This window comes from Lindgomyces ingoldianus (assembly GCF_010093535.1).
Source record: "Lindgomyces ingoldianus strain ATCC 200398 unplaced genomic scaffold BDR25scaffold_2, whole genome shotgun sequence".
In the NCBI taxonomy this organism is placed as follows: Eukaryota; Fungi; Ascomycota; class Dothideomycetes; order Pleosporales; family Lindgomycetaceae; genus Lindgomyces; species Lindgomyces ingoldianus.
In genome coordinates this window covers 1,695,733-1,714,565 of record NW_022985163.1, presented here as the reverse complement: position 1 = coordinate 1,714,565, position 18,833 = coordinate 1,695,733, and the positions used below count along the sequence as shown (strand labels likewise).

Sequence of the window (18,833 nt, the reverse complement as noted above, 5' to 3'; positions counted from 1 at the left end):
GCACGGGCCGAGAAACTTTACGCGTGGTTTCTCAACCGCTCGCCTGCTGAGGCCCGCCACAAACGCCAGCCATATCGTATCCACCCGTCCTTGCCGGGAGTAAAAGGTCCACAGACCACAGCAAATTCTCATTTAGCGCCTTTGATTCCACAAACAAAACAAACATGTTTGTTCGTCTAATTCAATATTACCGCACACGGTTCGTAGAGGTTTCTGCTGGCACCGCCTTCGTTTTTGGAAAGCTTCCTAGGGGTAACCCCTTTGGCCGATGTCATTGTCCATGGCGTTGGATCCGTTCAGTGCGAAAGGATCAGCAGGGTCAAGGGAACAAATTCGTCCCAAAAATATCGGGTGTTCCTGAAATGGACTTGTCGCGGCAGGCTTCTGACTCGAAACATGCACGGCCTCCTTAACTGGACATATTTGTGCTGATCGCACAGCCTTGGGCGCCTTGTTCCACTTGGCTATCTACGATCACTACTGCATTCACTAGTCCTATCCGCAACTGTCAAGATGTCATAACCCGTAAATCCATGCGCCTCATTGCAACGACACATTCGGAGCCATTGGCCGTTCGAATTTCGTCAGAAGTTGGGGCGAACATTCCGAATCATTGGCCCGTCGGCTCGAAGAATTTGCTTTTCTACCTCGCAGCTTCAGCGCAGTTGCCCAGGCCGCGCGGAGATATCCGCATCGACTTCTTTTTCTATTCTCCGCCACCGCCCACGGCATATTCCGAGGTGTGGAAGCTGTCTGACACAGGTTGTAATTCGTCTTTGATTTCATGGCTTTGGGTGGCCCTATTAACAATGGCGGACGTGCTCCGGGAGCTCCCAAAGTATTTCACCCCTTTCGACCCAGCAAACCTTCATTATTCGCTTTACTTTTCTAATGCATTTGGCCATTTAACGTGGAACATATCAGGGGCGAAATTGGGGATAGAGGTTAACATCCTGCTAACGCTTTTCTTCATTCTGGCAAAAGTTTCAGCAGGCGGACCCCGTTCCGGTGGTATTCAACCCGTTGTGATGAAGTCCTCTCAGGATATGGCTGCATGATAATGTGGATTCACTACTCCCATGTTATAAGTGAGCTACTCCACATACCCCTCGCCATTCCATGTTACTTATCTGTTCCTCCAGATTTCTAGCAGCCTTTCAGTCATGTTCGCCGTTACTTTCCCAAAACGCCGTCATTCTGTCCTTTTCACCCATATTGGCACCTTGCATTGAAAGACATCTAGGATCTATTCCGAATGCAGCGCCAGCAGCTCCTGAACCCGCAGGTATCGCACTTCATGATCCAGGGAAGATATTGGGCATCACAGACTTGGCAGATTTCACCATAAGTACGGGACCAGTCATGGTCGACGCAGTTTCCGTGACTCTGGGCGTTGCCCTGGGCTTGAATAGCGTTATTGGCGGTAACGAGAACTCCAACGCTTCGAACAGCCGCGGTGTGAGCGACAGTCGGGTGGGGGCGAACGAGATAGTTCTCATCCCATTGTGGACACCGACATTCCTTCCACTGGACGCCGCACAAGTAGCAAAACTGGTGGGAGCACCGGCAACTAACCCCAAGTGAGCCTACGTAAAGGCATAATGAGGCGAGGGAGAAGACTTACGTCATGTGGAAACATCCCACAGCCAGCTCAACCATGTTATTGCAACGCAAGCATTGCTGCCACTTGCTTCGCTTCGCGGCATCCATGAGTAGTTGGACATGGGGATCTTCCTCACATAGCCCACGGTCATGATCTTTCGCTTTGCATTCAACGCAAGTCTTGCTCTTGCAGAACGGGCATGTGCCGACTTTGGCTCGAATATCCCGGCTCAGGAGGAACTTTGCGCAGTCGGGGTTGTGACAGTAGGTCGGGTTCGGCGTAGCCATCTCCTCGACCTTGAGATCAAAGTCCTTGATCATCGCTTTCGGAAGTATGGCCCGACATGTATCGAGCGGGATCGGAACCCTGCAACACCGTGGGGGAAATAGGTCGTTGTCTTTCAGTGCACTCTTGAACAAGTTGAGTAAACACTCGTGACAGTAAACATGAGCCTCCGGTTTGCACTCAAGCTTGATAGTGAGCTTGTTCGGCACATGCTCCAAGCAAGCGCTGCATTGCGTACGTATGTCAACAGCTGGAAACTTCATCTTGACTTTCGTCCACTCATCATCACCCACACACTCCTTCTCGTCACGGAGTTTCTCCTGATAGTCCTGGCTGAGCTTGTCCCCAGGATTCAGGCCAGCAAGATGCATCGCCATCTCATGGTCGCGAATGGCCTGCTTCTCTTCTTGCATGAGCCTTGCGAATTCCACGCGGTTGTCGTGCTCTGTCTTTAGCAAGTGGAGCGCGAGAACTTGGCCTTCGAGGAGAGACAGCTGGCGCTGCATATCTCCCCTCATTAATTCTAAGCCCGCTCGTTGGCCTGGGAGCGTATCGAAAAGGCCCTCGAGGAGCTCATCGACATCGGTGAGCTGTAGCTCAATTGCTAGTTTAGCAGTCTCGGGGTCCATCGTTGCGACATCCATCCTGGTTGAGGTGAGAAGGTCGATGGGAAGGTGGGGCAATCAAGTGCAGGTGAAGGAGGGTGGGCTGTTGACGGTGGAGGCGACGATGGGTATGAGCCGCTTAGTGAAGGTAGGTCTCATTGAAAATGCAAACGAGCTGGCTTTTACAATCGACTTCCAGCAGATTCCGGTGTCACTACGGTGACAGCTATGACGTGGTGTGACGGGTAGCTGCAGTGAAACCGCTACGCCAACGTATATCAACGGTTCCGAATAGTTTCTGCCCATCATATTGAGTGAAAGACGGAATTCAAGCTTGCACTAGTGAGGATAGTGATGACAATACGATATCTGCAACATGTTATCACTTATCAGAGAATATGACTAAATAGACTTAACTTGTTAACCCTCCTGCTAGAATTTGAGAGGAGATTTAACAGGACATCAATTTTTGTCTTAAATTACTTCTCTTGTGCACCATGTGAGATTGTTAGACTGAGCAGGTCGAGCACGACGACTGCAGCTTCAGCGCACCGTACCAACCAGGTCTGGCCACCAACCATCACACTCACTCACTCCTCCAAAACCTCCTCCTCCGCCGTAATCTAACCAGTATTACCATGCCTACCCTTCGGTGGCGAACGTTTCCTCACCAACGTCCACGTCCCACCTGCAACACCCATCGTGTTAAAAATGCAAATACCTCATTCCATTCGTATAATTATCAATAAACAAGTACCACTTGCTGGCAGCCGTGCTACCCTTGAAAACTGACAGGTCTTCTCTCTTGGAAATCGCTCTACTGCTAATATAATTTGACCGCAGCTCAGGGGCCAGAGGGGAACGTCGCTTTAGATTCTTCGATGAGCTCGTTTAGATGGATCTTGCTGTTTTAGTAGAACGTATTTAACTATTCGCCGAGCACGATGGTAGCGTCCATCACGCCACCCGTTAAGGAATCTCTCAACGATGGAGAAGACTCTAAAGTCGGAGGGTAGGAGGTCATGATATAACAGCTATTTTCCTTGTGAGTGCACGTCCAAAGGATGAGGTATTTGGATTGGGCGGGAGCCCAGATGCTGTCCAGGGCTCAGGTCATGGGGAATCAGAGGGAGAAATTGTTGCCAGAAGGGATCTTGACAAAATTCTGCCGGCGTCAGTAGATTCCCGGGTGATGATGACGTTAGCGTTGGCTGTAGCTTCGTAGTTACTCGTAGCACAGGCACGGAGTGCTTTAGGAGAAGTTGTTAGAGGATGCGCTTGCCATTTGATGGGATGGTGTACTGCAATGGCCCCAGGGGATATACCAGTATTGAATTCGGATGATTCTGGCATCTCTAGCATCTTTGGTACCTATAGTGGAGGTGAGTTTAGATCGTCTGCTTTTCACCTGGGTCTACGAGTTGGGGTTCCTGTTATTTGACAGACTTGTAGACTTTCCCTCCATCCATAGACTCGACTGTAAGCGAGAAGTATCGTCACCAGTGAGTCAGAGCTACTCGTGGTCGGATAGCATTATATGTAGACGAGGAGGTAGGAGGTATAAAAACAGCAACAGTTGTAGGAGATAAAGAAGCGGATGGACCTAAACATAGTCAAAATCTTACTCCTTATAACAACAGCATTGAAAGAACACTACGACCCCCATGGTAGCAAATTCTCACAATAGCCCCGTCGAATTTCACCACCTCAGTCGAAACCAAATCCAGGAACATATCCTCATCAGTCAGAACTTCATACCCAAATTTGGAATCCGCTTGCGCAATTATGGCTGAATGGTAAGGAGACGAGCGCCCAGGGATGGTAGAAAAACGTTTCACCATGGAGCGAAACAGTACAACGTTCGCTGAAACAGTCCCAATTGTGCTGGCCAGGGAGTATATTTCTCTAAGTATGGAAGCTGTCTAACCTGCGGAGCCCCTGTGATTTGAATTAGGACTCTAGGATATATTGTATCTTGTCATCTAGTGTGGAACACAACGAGAGGGTAATCTAAGAGAGAAATCTACACAGTACGTTAGCCTTCTATTTCATTCTAACAAGAGATCTACTGGGTAAACTATACCCCCATTTGCATACCATGTGATATACTAGCATGCTGTAGAGGTGATGTAGCGTGAGTGCCCGCGAGTCAGTAGTGCTCTTGTCCGTTTTAGTTAGGCATGAACGAACATCCTTCGACGAGTTTGCGAGGATGACCGAGGTGAAAGAACGTCGTGAAAACCAAAGAGAAGGCATTTTGGCTTGTGAACTGTAAAGAAACGTAAAATGTTATGCTATGAAGTGTGAAATATAATAGGAGCGGTTAAATGGGATGCGCAGCCAATCAATTAACGAGAAACGCGATTGCGACTTACATCAAACGGTTGCGCTTCAGTCAATTGCTCCTCTCGTATTCACCGCTTTCCGTAGGACACGGCAGGGGTAGTTCATAACTGAAGATCGTATCTCGATGATTCGAGCAAGAGGCTGAACGATTTAAATCTTCCCTGCAAATCCCATGCGCGTGACTATGCTGTGCGTCAAGTCGCAGAGGTGCCTGAGGAAACCGAGATATGTTAGTAATGTCAATATCTGACAGGTTTGAACCGAGGGTTGGGAAAGAGGTGAGTTACGTCAAAGCGTTACAGTTCCAGAGATGGGGATAGCCCAATCAGAATGGAGGGATCAGACGTCCGGCGTAGCAACTTTCGTGCCTCGAAGCTCTGGCCACCATTATCAGGAGGTATGAGATGTTGAAACAGTGATCGAACACTTAATAGTCCTCCAAATATTGCGGAACGCGCAGTAGGTGCGGATGAAATGGTAGAAATAGAAGAGCCTTACGGAGGATGAGGTACTGAAGAGGATCACTCACTCCCGAGATCGGACGATTTCAGACCATATTCGTAATGTCGCTATACACACTTTCTTCCCCCGGTGTGGTTATACCACCAGCGTCGTCAGTCATTTTTCTAGCACTATTTTGCCGCGCGCAGGTAGGTTGTGCACCGATGAATCGGGGATATTGCTGATTCCGGACGCAGGGACTCGGGACCTCAATCGCTTCTACGGCCGTCCGGGATACCGAAGGATCGACCTCAACATCAACAACATCGCCGGCACAACGGACTTTTGATTCAAATATTCCAAAAGACAGATCGAAGAATGAGATTCCCATGATCGTCGGCATTGTGCTGGGCGTGATAGCCTTCTTCATCTGTTTGCTGGTTTTGTCGATTCTCATTTGGAGACGACAAGAGAGGAGGATGACAGAGAAGGCGAGAGTTGCGGGGGCGAAAGCTGTGGGTGCGAAAGCTCAGCTATGGGAATTGGAGGACTTGGATGCGACGTCTGCGGGTTTGCCGCCATACGAGGCACACGTATCACCTCAGAGGGTAGTCGTCGAGGTAGACGGGGACCGAAAGATCACTGAGATTGATGGTGCGAGGGCGTGAATGTCATTTATACTAAGTGCGAGCAATGGACCTAAGGCACATTGGGAATTGATATCCACAGGAACAGCGCAGATTCGTGCGACCGCCAACAAAGCTCACACGCCAATAATCCTTTATATCTGCTTCATATCACCCAACGTGGAAAAAGACAAGAGTGGGAAATTCAGGACAGATATTTTCCTTGCTTTTGACGCTCTCCTTGAATTTGGTATCTGATCTAACAGATTTCAATTTGCTCTAATCATGTTCTACGTACGTGATAACATGCTGTAGTGGACCGCCTGGTTGGGTCTCGGCTAGCATAACCTGTCCCTAGTGCTCTTCTGGATGCCAGCAAGCATATCAGCGCCCGATGTTGAGGCTCGGCGTAGAAGAATGCACCCAACCAACTCTCTCTCTCTCCGGTCTCAAAGACAGTCTTGGGGGTTCCAATCACTCAGATTCCGATTCTATTTGATGATGGGTTGGCCAGGGTGCATCGGGTGGATCCTTGTCACTGTCGTAATGGGCTTCACATTCCGGGTCTTGCTCAAATCCAATTTCATGGTGCTCGATGGCCATTGTCAACGCATCATACATTGTGCGATCCTCCTCTTGGTCTGTAGTATCAACGTAAAGACACCACATGTTGTCAAAGTCCGGAAACGTAAGTCGGTCATCCCCTTGCATTGGGAAAATAAGGCTAAAGCGTTGTAGATTTAGTGACTCTCGAAACGTCGTCAAGAGAGACTTCCATGACCCGTTCTGAAGCCTGGAGTATGCAAGAGAGACGTCAGATAATGTTGCACTGTGTTGTAGGACAAATCTAGCCAAGTCATGCTCATGGAACATGCTCCCCTGAATCTGGAATGTCTTCAGCTTTGGAAGGATGGTCGAGCGAGCGAGAGAATCCATGATTGGCAGGGTGAAACGTGAATAGGCCCCCGGTCCATCAAGGTGTAAGGATAGGCTTTCCAACTCCGACGCGGCTGATATAAACTGAGATATACCGTCCTCCCACCCAGGGAGGCGAGCAGTCCCATTGTATGTAGCGCTGATACACAGATTGAGAGACTGAAGGCGGTGGAAGGCGTCGCTCAACGTAACAAGATAAGGGGTCGGTAGCTTGAAAGCGTGGTGAGGGACAATTGCGCAGCTGTCCCTCATGAAATCAATTTCAGCCATGCTAAACTCTTCTAATTTGACGCCGCTAGTGAGGATTGCATCAAGGATCAATCGAAAACAGCGCGACTGGAATTCTATGCAGGAGGACTTCTTGAACATTTGGCCCTGGACTGCAAGCGAATCGATCAGGTAGAATCGAATGAGGGTCAAGTTAAAAAACCCGTGGAGAGCGGTGGAAAGTGGTGCGACTCTTAATTCGAGCGATGTACCATTCATGAAATCATCAAAGAGCTCACGCTCTGCGTTTTCTTTGCTCGCCTTGGCGATCTCTTGCGCCTTTAGAAACTCGGATTTCCCCCTAAAGAAAGGCTTTTCGCGCGTTTTAGCAAGTGGAAGTTTTGGGCGGCGGCGCGGTTGGATGCACAGTTCTTTTACGGTTCCTGCTAGATGCGATTGCGATAGTTCTACTAGCATGGTCAAGGACGATGAGTTCAGTGAAGATTTGATCGTTGAGAAGAATCTGCGCCGAAATTCGGGGAGCGTGGTTAAATACAGCAGCCGTGATGCGAGACGGAAGGAGCCATATGGTGTAGCTTCCAGATTGGCGGTGATGAGGTCCAGGAGCTCTGCAGGGAGCCGCTCGATGAAGGAGGCCATGATAGACAGCCGAGTGTGCATCTCATGGAGAGAGCGTAATTTAAGGATTCCCAATTATCGTAAAATCAGCCATGGAGCGGGGCTTGGTGTACCATCAACTGGCAGTTCCGACCCTCTCAGACAGAAATGAGCAGTAGTAGTAGATCAAGCAAACCAAGATCTGTCAGGGAGGACAAACGGAGGAGGGACGGTCCACCACTCCGCCACTGCTTGTAAGGCTTAGAAAGTGTGGTGAGCGTGGTGAGCGTGGTGAAGGAGGTGTAGTCAAAGAGGAGGGGTGGGGAGCACTTGGCTGGGAACGAGCAAGTAGGAGTCGAAGTGTGGCTCTCGGGTGGCGGTGCACGTGCCATATAGCATGCTGCCCCATCAATTGGAACGTAATTAGAGTCGGCTTTGCTGTAAAAACCATTGCTTAGGATTAGGTAGAAGGCTAATAGGATTCATGTCTCTCTCCTAAGCTACCCTTGTCATGTTCCACGTGAGGCGATGATGGTGATTGACATGGGGGCACATGCCCGATTTTAAGGATTAAGCGGCCCCGATCGAGCCAACACTCTACACCACACACCCCACCTGTGCACTTGCACTCCACCCCTGCACCTTTCGTGAAAATAACCACACATACTAGAGCACCCAACAGTCTTTCTTTTCTTTTTTTCTTTTTTTTGCCAGCATCAGAAACACCACTGCTGTCACGCTCTTTTCCCTGTGCAGGGCCCATTCCAGGTACGGAGCGCCCTGTTTCCGGGCCAGAATGCAGTACCACAACAGAGACATTGACATGCTATAGACACACCTTCTACCATCCTTTCTGCACCCTATACCAACATGGACTCAATGCGAAGCCTCAACACGTCGCTCCCGCGAGCGACCAAACCGAAGCCAACCCCGCCCCCAGACCTATCGCAGACATTCCGAATGGCCGCTTTAGCCGTAACCAACCTCTACAAGGCAGCGGTGGCGGATTCGGAAAACACGCATGCTGAGGGATATCAGCAAGCGCTGGATGACCTGCTTGGCTTTCTTGATAAGGAGAACTTGGGTGTGGGTGATGGTGAGGGCTGGCGGATACGGCAGTGGGTCACGGAGCGTCAGGACAAAGTTTTTACCGGTCCGGCCACCAGCGACAGCGATGAGGACGTTGCAGAAGAGAAACGCGCCCGCAGCTCCTCCCCGGTATTGGGTCGAAACTCCAGCCTAGAGGACGTCCACACATCGGAGCCGCCGCATGTGGAGGCTCCCCAGCGTTCAGACTCTGCACCCCCGCCCATACACACCGAACCCCCCGCAACTGATGTCGACATGGCGCCTCCGGCCATATTCCAATTCTCGTCACCGCATGTCCACCCTGCCAATGGCGCCAACGACTCTGCTGGTCCCGACTTGTCTGCGGCCGCCCGTCGCGCTTTCGCCACCCCACGCCGCACCTCAATTCGCTCGTCATCGCGCAATCTCCAGCGGTCAGCAGCCTCAAATCTACTCTCCTTGGGAAACGGCGCGGGCCAGAAGCGAAAGTTGATGAGCGAATTTTTCAATATCGACAACTTCAGCGATCGACGCGATGGGAATGGTGGAGGAAAGCGGGGGCGCATGCTGTGACACATGGTTGCTCTACAGAAACGACGGTCCTGATACGGCTTTTCACACGACAGAGCGAGCGACAGTGCATTCTAGGGAATCGGGCGGACATTCTTCAGCATTTGACGGAGCCAGCATGTTTACGGGGTGCATAAACAGGAGTTCATTTCTTCGAGGAGGAAGATACCATACACGGTCCAATGCATCAGTCGGGGCTTTACTACTGTAGACTTGTATTAGCATCTCTCGGTGCACTGCTTGGTGACTGGAATAGAGAGTATTTTGATCTGAGTTGTTTCTCTGCCACGTGATATTACATTGATCGTACACCCCTCTCCGAGTGCTACCGCATAATACCATATAACGCGGAACATGGCTTGGGTAGAATCTACCCGTTAAACCGCTTCATAGAATAAAGGAGAGAGACAACAGGACGCGAATTTCCATGCCAACTTCCCCCGCCATACTCCGCGGTAGGTGATAAGACGCAGTAAAACTGAAGATTAGCGCTGGAACGCTTTTGCTATCGTATCCGCGCTGCCCAAAGCCAACGGGCTATTTTTTGTCACATACGCCAAGCAGTCGAAACGCCCCTCCCTCTTCATTGCCTGCACCAGGCAATTGGGTTGGCCTGCTTGTCTATGCAAGCCACCGATAGATGCCAATTCCCACCAGCGTAGCCGCCATGCCCGTGATGCCAGCCCTCCTGGACCCCATTTTAAACATGCTGTTGCTCTTCAGTATAGCTGCTTCCTGCAACTTGAGTTGCGAGTGTCCGGAGAAATAAGTGTATGTGCCGAGGCCGACGAACGCAGCGCCGCCTGAGGCAGTAACATGGATCAGCTCCTTCGTTCAAATGAAGACTGTTGGAGAAAGCCCTGCTAAGTTCTGGAGAGCACTCACCCATCACACGACACGGAGTGCAATCGTCGTATTCTGCTTTGTCTTCTTTCAGCGCTTCTTTAATGGTCGGTACGGCCGGTGGACCCTGAAATATCTGATCCCTGGCCATGGCTCTTTTGCACTCGTCCTTTGCGCCCCTAAAAACGTCACGGTACAGCTGATTGAAGTTGCAAGCTGAGTTGCGGCTGCTCTTGTGGTTGAAGGTCGGAGGAAAATCCGCCGAGGCAAGGGGGGCAAGGGCCCCCCCCCCCCCCCCCCCCCTGTAAGATCGCATCCCCCCCGACATTCAGAGCTCCGATCCCCGCTAAACTCACCTCACCAGGCTCTCCAATTCGGGCCTTCATACGAATTTGAGGTGACATTTTAGACAGTATGAGCGTAGTAGAAGCGCTATATATCTTTGACGAGCACAAGTAAGTCTACACGCTTTTCACAGCTGGGTGGAACTAACACTAGATTGCAGCATACCACTCCTCGAACACACCTATACCGGCCGACCGCCGCCTGGCAGCACCATCCTCCCACTCTATCTCCAGCACCCTTCTCCACAGCCGTCGCTAATATATCTCCCAAACACAACCCCGCCGACACTTCTCTACTCGATAATTCAGGATCGGCTGCTCTATCTCTCCCCATGCTCGACCGACACGGAGCCACTTCAGGTTCTGGAATTCCTCCACCGGGTTGCTGATGCGCTGGAAGACTTCCTCGGCTCGCCCCTGCTAGCGAGTAAGATTGAGGGTAATTACGATGTGGTTGCGCAGTTGCTGAGTGAGATGGTGGATGGAGGGGTCATAAATTGCACGGAACCGAATGCTCTGAGGGATGTTGTTGAGGCGCCGAGTTTCATGAAGAGTATACTGGGAGGTGTGGGGCTGCCTAGGTACATCTTATTTCCACTGATACTCCTCCTTCAACGCCTAGACCTTGACTGAGTCGGGTTCAGTGAAGGCGCAGCTGACCTGAATACAGCACAACGCCCTCCCCCCTCAATCCCTCAAACACCACCTTCTCCCTCTCATCACGCCCCTCCCTCCCCCGCCCAATTGCAAACCTCAACAACGCATCCCCTGTCCCTTGGCGCCGCGCAAACGTCCGCCACACGAGCAACGAACTCTACGTCGATATCGTCGAAACGCTACACATAACGCTTTCCCCCTCCGGCCGACCCCTCTCCGCCCTCTCACACGGCACCATCGCCTTCACGGCAAAAGTATCCGGAGTCCCTGACCTCCTCCTACATCTAAGCTGTCCCGGCGGCATCGCCAACACAGTTGCGCTCCCAGTTTTCCACCCCTGCGTTAGATTAAACAGATGGAAAGAGCGGCCCGGTGAATTATCATTCGTACCACCAGATGGCCGCTTTGTGCTCGCAGGCTACGAAGTCGATCTCCTCGGATCCTCGGCTCTGGATGCGTTCTCCACAGCCACGAAAGGGGCTGCAGGTCCGAGACTCAATGTCCCTGCAACGGCAACCGTGATCCCATCTCTCGGCCCCACGGGCGCGGACTTCGAAGTCAGATTAACGCTAAACCCGCGGTTTATGGGGAAAGCAAAAGCACCTTCCCCGCTGCCATCCGCGACAGGCTCCTCGTTCCCGCGGACAGGGGGGTTAGGTAGAGGGATAGGTGGCAGTGCGGGATTCGGATCGCAGGGCACGACGGCGTCGCCGAGTATCGAGGAGTTGGTCGTGCATGTTCCGCTGCCGGTGGGTGTGAGGAATGTCGCGGAATTGAGGGTTACGAAGGGGCCTGGGGATGCGGGTTATACGGCTGGCGATCGGTGTATTGAGTGGAGGATTAGTGCGAGGGAGGTTGGTATGTTAATGGCCGGTGACCGGGGGACGGGGCTGGGGGCTGTTGCTTCGATGCGGGGTACTGTGGTTAGTGCGGGCGTGGACGAGGATGGGGATGGTGGGGGTAGTGGTGGTGCTGGGGAACTGTCCAATCCGTATGACTATGATGATGATACTGCGTCTTCGTATCAAGCGCCGGAAGTTTCGCCACCCAAAAAGGAGGGACCAGAGGCTGATGCAAGGAGGGTGAGACAGAACAAGGTTCTGATGCCGTCATGCGCGACGGTGAGCTTTTCGGTCAAGGGCTGGCTGGCGAGTGGGATTCGGGTGGAGAGTTTGATGGTAGATCAGAAGAAGAGCAAAGGGCTAGGCGCGGGCGTGACGCCGTATAAGGGTGTCAAGTATCTGTGTGTCAGTAGGAAGGGCGTGGAGAGTCGATGTTAGAAGGCTTGTGAGTGGAGAGTCGACGTTAGAAGGCTTGTGAGTGGAGAGTCGATGTTAGAAGGCTTGGGAGTAGGGAGGACGTTAGAAGGCTTGGGAGTGGAGAGTCGACGTTAGAACGCTTGTGAGGTCTGGATACTGCCGTAGGTGCATTGCATGGTGCTGTGGGTCTTGGGGTTATGATACTGATGGCATGAGGCGCATCAATGGAAGGCAGATTCGGAAATCCTGTTTGGGACCGCCAGCTCCAGACGAGAGCAAGACGACTTCACGAAGAAAAGTGACGGCGGACATGAATCGAAATGCAATCCGACTTCCCGATGCTCAATTGGCTTGGTTGGCTTGGCTGGCTTGGTTGGCTCGACTTGATAGACTTGATAGACTTGATAGACTTGATAGACTTGATAGACTTGATAGACTTGATAGACTTGATTGACTTGACCAACTTGATTGACTTGATTGACTTGATCGACTTGATTGACTTGACCAACTTGATTGACTTGACCAACTTGATTGACTTGATTGACTTGATCGACTTGATTGACTTGATCGACTTGATTGACTTGATTGACTTGATTGACTTGATTGACTTGATTGACTTAATTGACTTGATTGACTTGATTGACTTGATTGACTTGATTGACTTGATTGACTTGATTGGCTCGATTGACTCGATTGACTTGATTGACTTGATTGACTTGACTTGATCAACTTGATTGACTTGATCGACTTGATCGACTTGACTGACTTGATTAACTTGGTTGACTTGGTTGATTGGTTGACTTTGATTGACTTGATTTGATTCATCTGCTCTAGCTTGCTCGGAGCCCAAAAATCCGCTCCTTCTTCGCCGCCTATGATACAATTCCCCTTTCTCACATGATCCTGCTTCTATAAGTCCATTCCACCTCAGCACAAAAGAGATCTTGATGGGCGAGCGGAGAGAGGTTTATCTGCCAAGAGCAGCGGCCCGCTCGTCCTCAATCTTTTGGTAGAAGGCATCACGGTGGCGCACGGAGGGGACGTGATAGCCTTAGACTCGTGAGATTGAAGTTGTGCGATGGATGGCGAAGGGTTGAGTGTTCACGTACCATACCAGAAGCCGTAGCCGGCCGCTGTGCCGAGGCCTAGATGCACACTGTCAACAAAGCTCATTCACTCGGCCCAACGACATAAAAAGGCCCCTAGAAGCTGCAACTTGAGCCGAAGGGCTGAAGAAGGGAGATCGTACCGAGAGCAACGGAGATGTCAAGCACGGCGGCTCGTCGGAGCATCTGCAATCCTCTAATCAGCATGCCGACTCAATCCCTTTCTTTCAAGAAGCGCAATTGCAGCACGTACGCCCACAATTGGTTTAACGGCCATTGTGTGTTTCAGTATTCGGTATTCGTGAGTGGAGAGTGTTGTGGGGTGGGAGCGCGGGTGGTGGAGGTGGTAGTGGTGGTAAGTGGATGCGGGATGTGAAAGTGAAGAGCTGATGTGAGCGATTGCTGGGGGGGGGGGGGGCTCTGGCTGGTGGTGTGAACCCCGGCAACTTCCGCAATGTGCCAAGCTGATGGTAGGACGTGCGTTCTTTCCGACTGTGAGCCGCAATGGGAGCTCCAGATGAAAGACACCATCGCGGTGAAGGCTCTTATTCACCTAATACCCACCTGTAGTATTGTTCGCGCAAACCCACTAGAGTCGCACCTCCTCGGACTACCTTCTGCTCAACACTCTTACCTCTCTCTCCTCGAACGCTCGCACCGACGACTTCCACACCACCCGAAGACTCGAACGACAGGACACACCTCGCGCCATCGTGAGTAACGGCGTCAACATGGCGGGCATACGCCATGCACCCAGCGGGGCCGGCGCAACATCCATCGCGGGCCTGAAGAGAGCGCACGCGGGAGACGCCGACCCCTCCTGTGGGCTGCACGCAAAGAAGCGCAGGGTCGTACACAGGCTCCAGCACCTCCAACCAACGCAGAACATTGTTGAGACTCTCAACGCCGAATGCGACACCACCGGCCAGCACAAAGACTTCTTCACCCAGCAACTCAAGCGCGGAATCGCCATCGAGCTCAAGGCCGTAGGATTTGATTCCGCGCGACCAGAGGCTATGGAAAGGATGTATGGCCTCGTCGATAACTTCATGACCGACTTCCTCGCGCGCGTGCGGAAGTCCATGGCTAGCGCCCGTCGCACTTCCACCATCCCCCACGACTGGATCTACGCCCTCACCTCCCTCGACATCACCCGCTCCTCCACCCTCGCCTTACACCTCGACTCCGGCGAACTCCCCCCGCCATTCCTGCAACCCGGATTCGCCCCGCCAGAGCCCGCCGAGCCGCCGCCCCCGGATCTCGAAGGCTTGATAGGACCCGAGTTGAGTGGGAAGGCAGAGAAGGAAACCCGGAAATGGATCCCCAAGCATTTCCCCCCTTTCCCGAGTAAACATACGTGGAAAGCCACACCAGTGTTCACCGAAAGGGAAAATGATCCTAGGAAGATTCGAGAGAAGGCAACAGAGGAGGGGATTCAGGCGGAGCAGTCGCTACGGAAACTCATGGCGGCGCAGAAGGCGGGGTTGCAGAAGAAGTCGGCGACAGAACAGAGGCGGGCGACAACGCGGAAGAAGAGCGATGCGCTGTGGCAGGATGCCATGAAGAGCCTCCTGGAAGAGGAAGAAAAGCGCGATGCAGCATATCGCGAGGATGAGGATGAAGATTGTATTGGGCTGGAGATGAGGCCGAGGCCGAGGAACGAGGTTAATTTGGAAGAAGGGGTGCATGCGAATTATGATCAACGGTATTGGAGGAAGGCCGCTAGAGAAGTCAAATCAGGGTTTTAGGTGAGATGGCTGGTGGCAGGTGGCTAACTTCCACAATTGTACCTTCTACGATTCCCAGGTACGGCGTTTTGGGTGGCGAGACTGCATGTATACCTCGGAACTGGATGGCATAGCACGGCGCGGGGATCAGTGTTACTCCAAGTTACACTTGCACTTTTGGCCACTAGCAGAGCCGTGGAGCCGAAAAGAATCAATCTGATCTTCTACTCTGCAGATGATATTGCAGAAATGGATTCGTTGATAAATCACCAGGCCCTACAGCACGTTATTACATAACATAGAATGCAACTACGGTAGGGGGTATTTTTCAACCCCCCTCTGGAGTGAATTAGTGAACAGGCTAACAGAGCCCAAAATTTCTGTCCTGAACTACCCCTCTGTCATGTTCTTTGTGAGGTGAGGAGTAGCAGTAGTTATACACCGACTAGCCTTGAAATATCCACCTGCCCCTCCATGTCCGAGTCTCCTTCACCACACTATATGGCATACAACACACTCTCCTATACACCGTTTCGCTGCTGTCGTGCTGAGCATTTGATGTCGTAGTGCCAGTCGAAGCTTTTGTCTACTTTGACTATCCCTTCGCCCCCTCACTTCCGACCCTGTCTATCCTTCCACGCCTCCCAAGCCGTCGTTTCCACCGTCATCCCTTCACACCTACCACAAATCATCAGCCATAAATCCCCTAGAATTTCTCAAATCTAATCCCAATTTACCCCTCTAACTTTTCCCCCACGCGCGCCAAGCCCTTCCATCCACAACCCCAACTTCCAAACATATATAAATCAAACTTACTGCCGGAACAACCGCACAACAGGCTCACAGATAATCGTCGGTTCCGCCTTATTCTGTTTCTTCTTTCCCCCTTCCGCCCCTTCGCTCGGCTTCGGCGGGTATATGTTGCATTTGTATTGCACCATTTCTTTCAGCGGGCAGTCGCGTACATTGGAGATTGCCGCTGCGGGTTTGCGCGGTTTGCCGTTGGCGAGACGGGATATTTCTGTTTCGAGGGCGGAGAGGGGGATGGGCTGGAGAGGGGGCGCCATTAGGTATTAAAGAGTGGCTGTTGTGGAAGCGGTGAGAGGGGGTGAAGTGGGTTGAAGAGATGTGTGCGCAGAGATTGGGAGAAAGGTTGCTGGGGGAGGTGACGGTTGAGGGTTTGGGCGAGGTATTTTACCCACCAGCAAAACTCTATCGCAACTTTTGAGCCGACGATATGATAGTTACTGAGCTCTTTACGATATCTAAGTACTTTAGGAACGACGATGTCGTATTTTGGGATCCCGGAACTCGATGCTCTGCTACCCGAACATCCACTAGCACCAGCCTCCCTCCCAGCACAACAACAACCCCAGTTAACACAATCCCGCCAACCCAATCCGTTTCCCCCAAACCTAGGCCCTCCTCCGCCGCCAGCACAGAACTCTCCCGTGCCAAAAATTTCCGCCCCGAAATGCCCTGGACCAATCATCGAGCTCATTTCCCCACCACCATCCCACCACCCCTCAGGTTCAGGGAAAACATCGCTCATCTATCTAATCACTGCTCTTGCTATTCTCCCTCCAACCCTCTCTTCAGCGCAGTTGGGGGGTAAGAACGCTGCGATCGTGCTCCTAGACCCGCTTTCCCACTTCTCAGTTTCACGGCTGGCGCAGGTTTGTATTTCGCTCATATGTTCCAAATTCCGGGAAGCTGAAGAGGTTACCGATGGGAATCGGCAAGGTGGGGTTGGGGTTGTTAAGAATGAGGTGAAGCAATGCGTAAAGAGAGCCTTAACCCACGTCCACATCTTCCGACCACAAAGCTGGGATTCGCTAATGGAAATGCTTGAGACTCTTCCGGAGTATCTTTTTGACGGAGAAGGATCCAAGCACCAGTCTATAGGTCGGAGAATTCATGCTATTATTATTGAGGGCGTTGATGCGTTTTACTGGACGATGAGGGCGGATGCTGAGACAGTTATACCCGAGTCGAAGACGATGTCTGCGAACCCGATAGCGAAAGTTGCGTCTGAATCTTCCAAATTTACCGCGGGTTTGGAGAAGCTGTCGCACATGCTGTCCTGTGCCGTTATATTGTCTTCGCACTCAATAACGATGATCCATCCTTTCCGCACGCCATTTCCAATGTCCTGGCCGTCTGGGACGACGAGCACACGGCTTGCGGTGAGGAGGGTTGATGTTAATAAGTTTGCCCCGGCGATTAGTGTAGAAGAGGCTGAGATGGAGCGTCTGCAGCGGTGGGAGGTGGTTAGTCAAGGGCGATTTGAGTGTTGGAGGGTTAAGCTAGGAGTTAGGGATGGGGACGGCTTCGTGTTTAAAGCCGAAGTTGGTGGGGATGGTGTGTGGGTTGAGCAGGATGATGGGTAAACTGTAAGAGAAAAGGGATGCGTAGTTGAAATTTGGGAGACAGTTTCTTTGAGAATTTACAGCTTTTTGGCGTGATTGTGGGATGGAAACGGACTGGAGTTTGTATCGCCATAACCTTCTCTTTGCTTCTAGCAAGTTTTTTAATAGGTAGGCTTCCCCTTGGCCATCTTCCTTGTGACGTGATAACATGTTGAAGCATTTCCACGGTGAAGAGCGTCCACAGAAAGATCCATGCGCTGAATCTCGCTCAGTTGCAAAACTAGCAGACTTGTCAATGAGCAAGTCAAGTGTATAGTCAGAGAGAAGAGCTATGCCTATTTAGGACGCGTTAAACCTATATAGGAAGCTTTCTAACCTAAGTATGCAATCAACTAAGTCAAGTAGGGAAAGAAGCCACTTTCAGGCAGCCGCCCCTGTGCCCTAAATGCCGTCGCCGCGGAAAAGACAAATCTTGGGCCCACGGCAGGGCTGCGTCATGTGGTTACCGTGGCATTTGTTCATGGTGAGCCCGAGGGCTCTACTTTCTATTCAGTGGACACTGTTCACCCGATTCCTTATATAACAATGGAAGTCGATGAGAGAACAGTCAAGGAAGCGAAATAGTGGTAACTAGGACAGGAAGAGCTGAGTTTGAAATCGACGCCGAATCTACGGCTATTGCTGTTTGTAGCGACTAGTTAGAGGACGTGACGACTTCGAGAGATAATACGTGTACGACGCCACGGGGAGCTACCAATTTGGCGTTCGGCACTGAGACTCCAGTATCTCCGACAGATTCTGATATCATTCAGAGAATCGTCGCTCGCCTACCGTCCAGACGAGCCTGAGCAATGGAGGAAAAGGTGGAAGTCAATTGACAAGTGTTTGTAAGCGTAAATTTGGGGAGAGGTTATCCTCTCTTGCCAGAATCCCCTGTACTCTTTTTTTTGCGAATGATTGTCATACAGATTGCTTTTTACTGCCTCCTCGATGCTTCAGATTCCAATCCTAGCTGAAATCTTCTGTATTCCATCCTTCGCGTTCGAGAAATAAATACTTCGTTTCCCCCTCATGCACGTAGCAAAACTAGATATTGCTGCAAGTACCATGGACACTAGAAGAATATGGGCGGATAAAATGCATGTGCGACAGATAATCACAAAACAAGTAACTGACTTAATTCCACAACCTATCCCTATCTCCGATAGAGTGTCCGAACTATC

The 18,833-nt window shown here is 51.4% G+C and overlaps 11 protein-coding genes across 11 annotated transcripts; 5 read left to right on the top strand and 6 right to left on the bottom strand.

Annotated features, from left to right (window-relative positions):
* Positions 1 to 1,482: 1,482 nt before the first annotated feature.
* BDR25DRAFT_158520 (uncharacterized protein) lies at positions 1,483 to 2,124 on the bottom strand (the record flags this gene model as incomplete). Its single annotated transcript, XM_033683999.1, has 2 exons — positions 1,483 to 1,570; positions 1,625 to 2,124. Coding segments are annotated over 2 exons (588 nt in total), but the record flags the coding sequence as incomplete, so codon positions are not given.
* An 877-nt stretch (positions 2,125 to 3,001) lies between these two features.
* Positions 3,002 to 4,749, bottom strand: BDR25DRAFT_349064 (uncharacterized protein; the record flags this gene model as incomplete). Its single annotated transcript, XM_033694504.1, has 12 exons — positions 3,002 to 3,059; positions 3,084 to 3,135; positions 3,165 to 3,181; positions 3,215 to 3,379; positions 3,423 to 3,590; positions 3,653 to 3,770; positions 3,796 to 3,907; positions 3,940 to 4,006; positions 4,103 to 4,146; positions 4,176 to 4,415; positions 4,490 to 4,516; positions 4,591 to 4,749. 12 exons carry the CDS (start codon positions 4,747 to 4,749, stop codon positions 3,002 to 3,004), a joined length of 1,227 nt encoding a protein of 408 aa, XP_033554010.1.
* A 653-nt stretch (positions 4,750 to 5,402) lies between these two features.
* BDR25DRAFT_309449 (uncharacterized protein) lies at positions 5,403 to 5,948 on the top strand (the record flags this gene model as incomplete). The annotated part of the gene is made up of 2 exons (XM_033691091.1): positions 5,403 to 5,489; positions 5,538 to 5,948. The coding sequence occupies 2 exons, from the start codon at positions 5,403 to 5,405 to the stop codon at positions 5,946 to 5,948; spliced, it is 498 nt and encodes a 165-aa protein (XP_033554009.1).
* Positions 5,949 to 6,146: 198 nt separating this feature from the next.
* BDR25DRAFT_339166 (uncharacterized protein) lies at positions 6,147 to 7,969 on the bottom strand. Its single transcript, XM_033693352.1, has one exon. The coding sequence runs from the start codon at positions 7,728 to 7,730 to the stop codon at positions 6,381 to 6,383; it is 1,350 nt and encodes a 449-aa protein (XP_033554008.1). The 5' UTR covers positions 7,731 to 7,969; the 3' UTR covers positions 6,147 to 6,380.
* Positions 7,970 to 8,275: 306 nt separating this feature from the next.
* On the top strand, positions 8,276 to 9,537 carry BDR25DRAFT_300190 (uncharacterized protein). The gene is made up of 2 exons (XM_033689319.1): positions 8,276 to 8,435; positions 8,500 to 9,537. The coding sequence occupies exon 2, from the start codon at positions 8,538 to 8,540 to the stop codon at positions 9,306 to 9,308; it is 771 nt and encodes a 256-aa protein (XP_033554007.1). The 5' UTR covers positions 8,276 to 8,435; positions 8,500 to 8,537; the 3' UTR covers positions 9,309 to 9,537.
* A 66-nt stretch (positions 9,538 to 9,603) lies between these two features.
* BDR25DRAFT_251755 (uncharacterized protein) lies at positions 9,604 to 10,375 on the bottom strand. The gene is made up of 2 exons (XM_033686141.1): positions 10,191 to 10,375; positions 9,604 to 10,108 (listed from the first exon to the last, which is right to left on the bottom strand). The coding sequence occupies exons 1-2, from the start codon at positions 10,297 to 10,299 to the stop codon at positions 9,927 to 9,929; spliced, it is 291 nt and encodes a 96-aa protein (XP_033554006.1). The 5' UTR covers positions 10,300 to 10,375; the 3' UTR covers positions 9,604 to 9,926.
* Positions 10,376 to 10,513: 138 nt separating this feature from the next.
* Positions 10,514 to 12,781, top strand: BDR25DRAFT_251750 (clathrin adaptor, mu subunit). Its single transcript, XM_033686140.1, has 3 exons — positions 10,514 to 10,603; positions 10,654 to 11,073; positions 11,163 to 12,781. Exons 1-3 carry the CDS (start codon positions 10,563 to 10,565, stop codon positions 12,427 to 12,429), a joined length of 1,728 nt encoding a protein of 575 aa, XP_033554005.1. The 5' UTR covers positions 10,514 to 10,562; the 3' UTR covers positions 12,430 to 12,781.
* A 383-nt stretch (positions 12,782 to 13,164) lies between these two features.
* Positions 13,165 to 13,866, bottom strand: BDR25DRAFT_300188 (cytochrome c oxidase family protein-like protein). The gene is made up of 4 exons (XM_033689318.1): positions 13,768 to 13,866; positions 13,658 to 13,700; positions 13,518 to 13,553; positions 13,165 to 13,458 (listed from the first exon to the last, which is right to left on the bottom strand). Exons 1-4 carry the CDS (start codon positions 13,789 to 13,791, stop codon positions 13,376 to 13,378), a joined length of 186 nt encoding a protein of 61 aa, XP_033554004.1. The 5' UTR covers positions 13,792 to 13,866; the 3' UTR covers positions 13,165 to 13,375.
* Positions 13,867 to 14,036: 170 nt separating this feature from the next.
* Positions 14,037 to 15,549, top strand: BDR25DRAFT_300187 (uncharacterized protein). The gene has a single exon (XM_033689317.1). It carries the CDS (start codon positions 14,246 to 14,248, stop codon positions 15,260 to 15,262), a length of 1,017 nt encoding a protein of 338 aa, XP_033554003.1. The 5' UTR covers positions 14,037 to 14,245; the 3' UTR covers positions 15,263 to 15,549.
* A 200-nt stretch (positions 15,550 to 15,749) lies between these two features.
* Positions 15,750 to 16,369, bottom strand: BDR25DRAFT_300186 (uncharacterized protein). The gene has a single exon (XM_033689316.1). The coding sequence runs from the start codon at positions 16,306 to 16,308 to the stop codon at positions 16,054 to 16,056; it is 255 nt and encodes an 84-aa protein (XP_033554002.1). The 5' UTR covers positions 16,309 to 16,369; the 3' UTR covers positions 15,750 to 16,053.
* On the top strand, positions 16,359 to 17,717 carry BDR25DRAFT_251739 (uncharacterized protein). The gene is made up of 2 exons (XM_033686139.1): positions 16,359 to 16,430; positions 16,486 to 17,717. Exons 1-2 carry the CDS (start codon positions 16,368 to 16,370, stop codon positions 17,629 to 17,631), a joined length of 1,209 nt encoding a protein of 402 aa, XP_033554001.1. The 5' UTR covers positions 16,359 to 16,367; the 3' UTR covers positions 17,632 to 17,717.
* Positions 17,718 to 18,833: the final 1,116 nt, after the last annotated feature.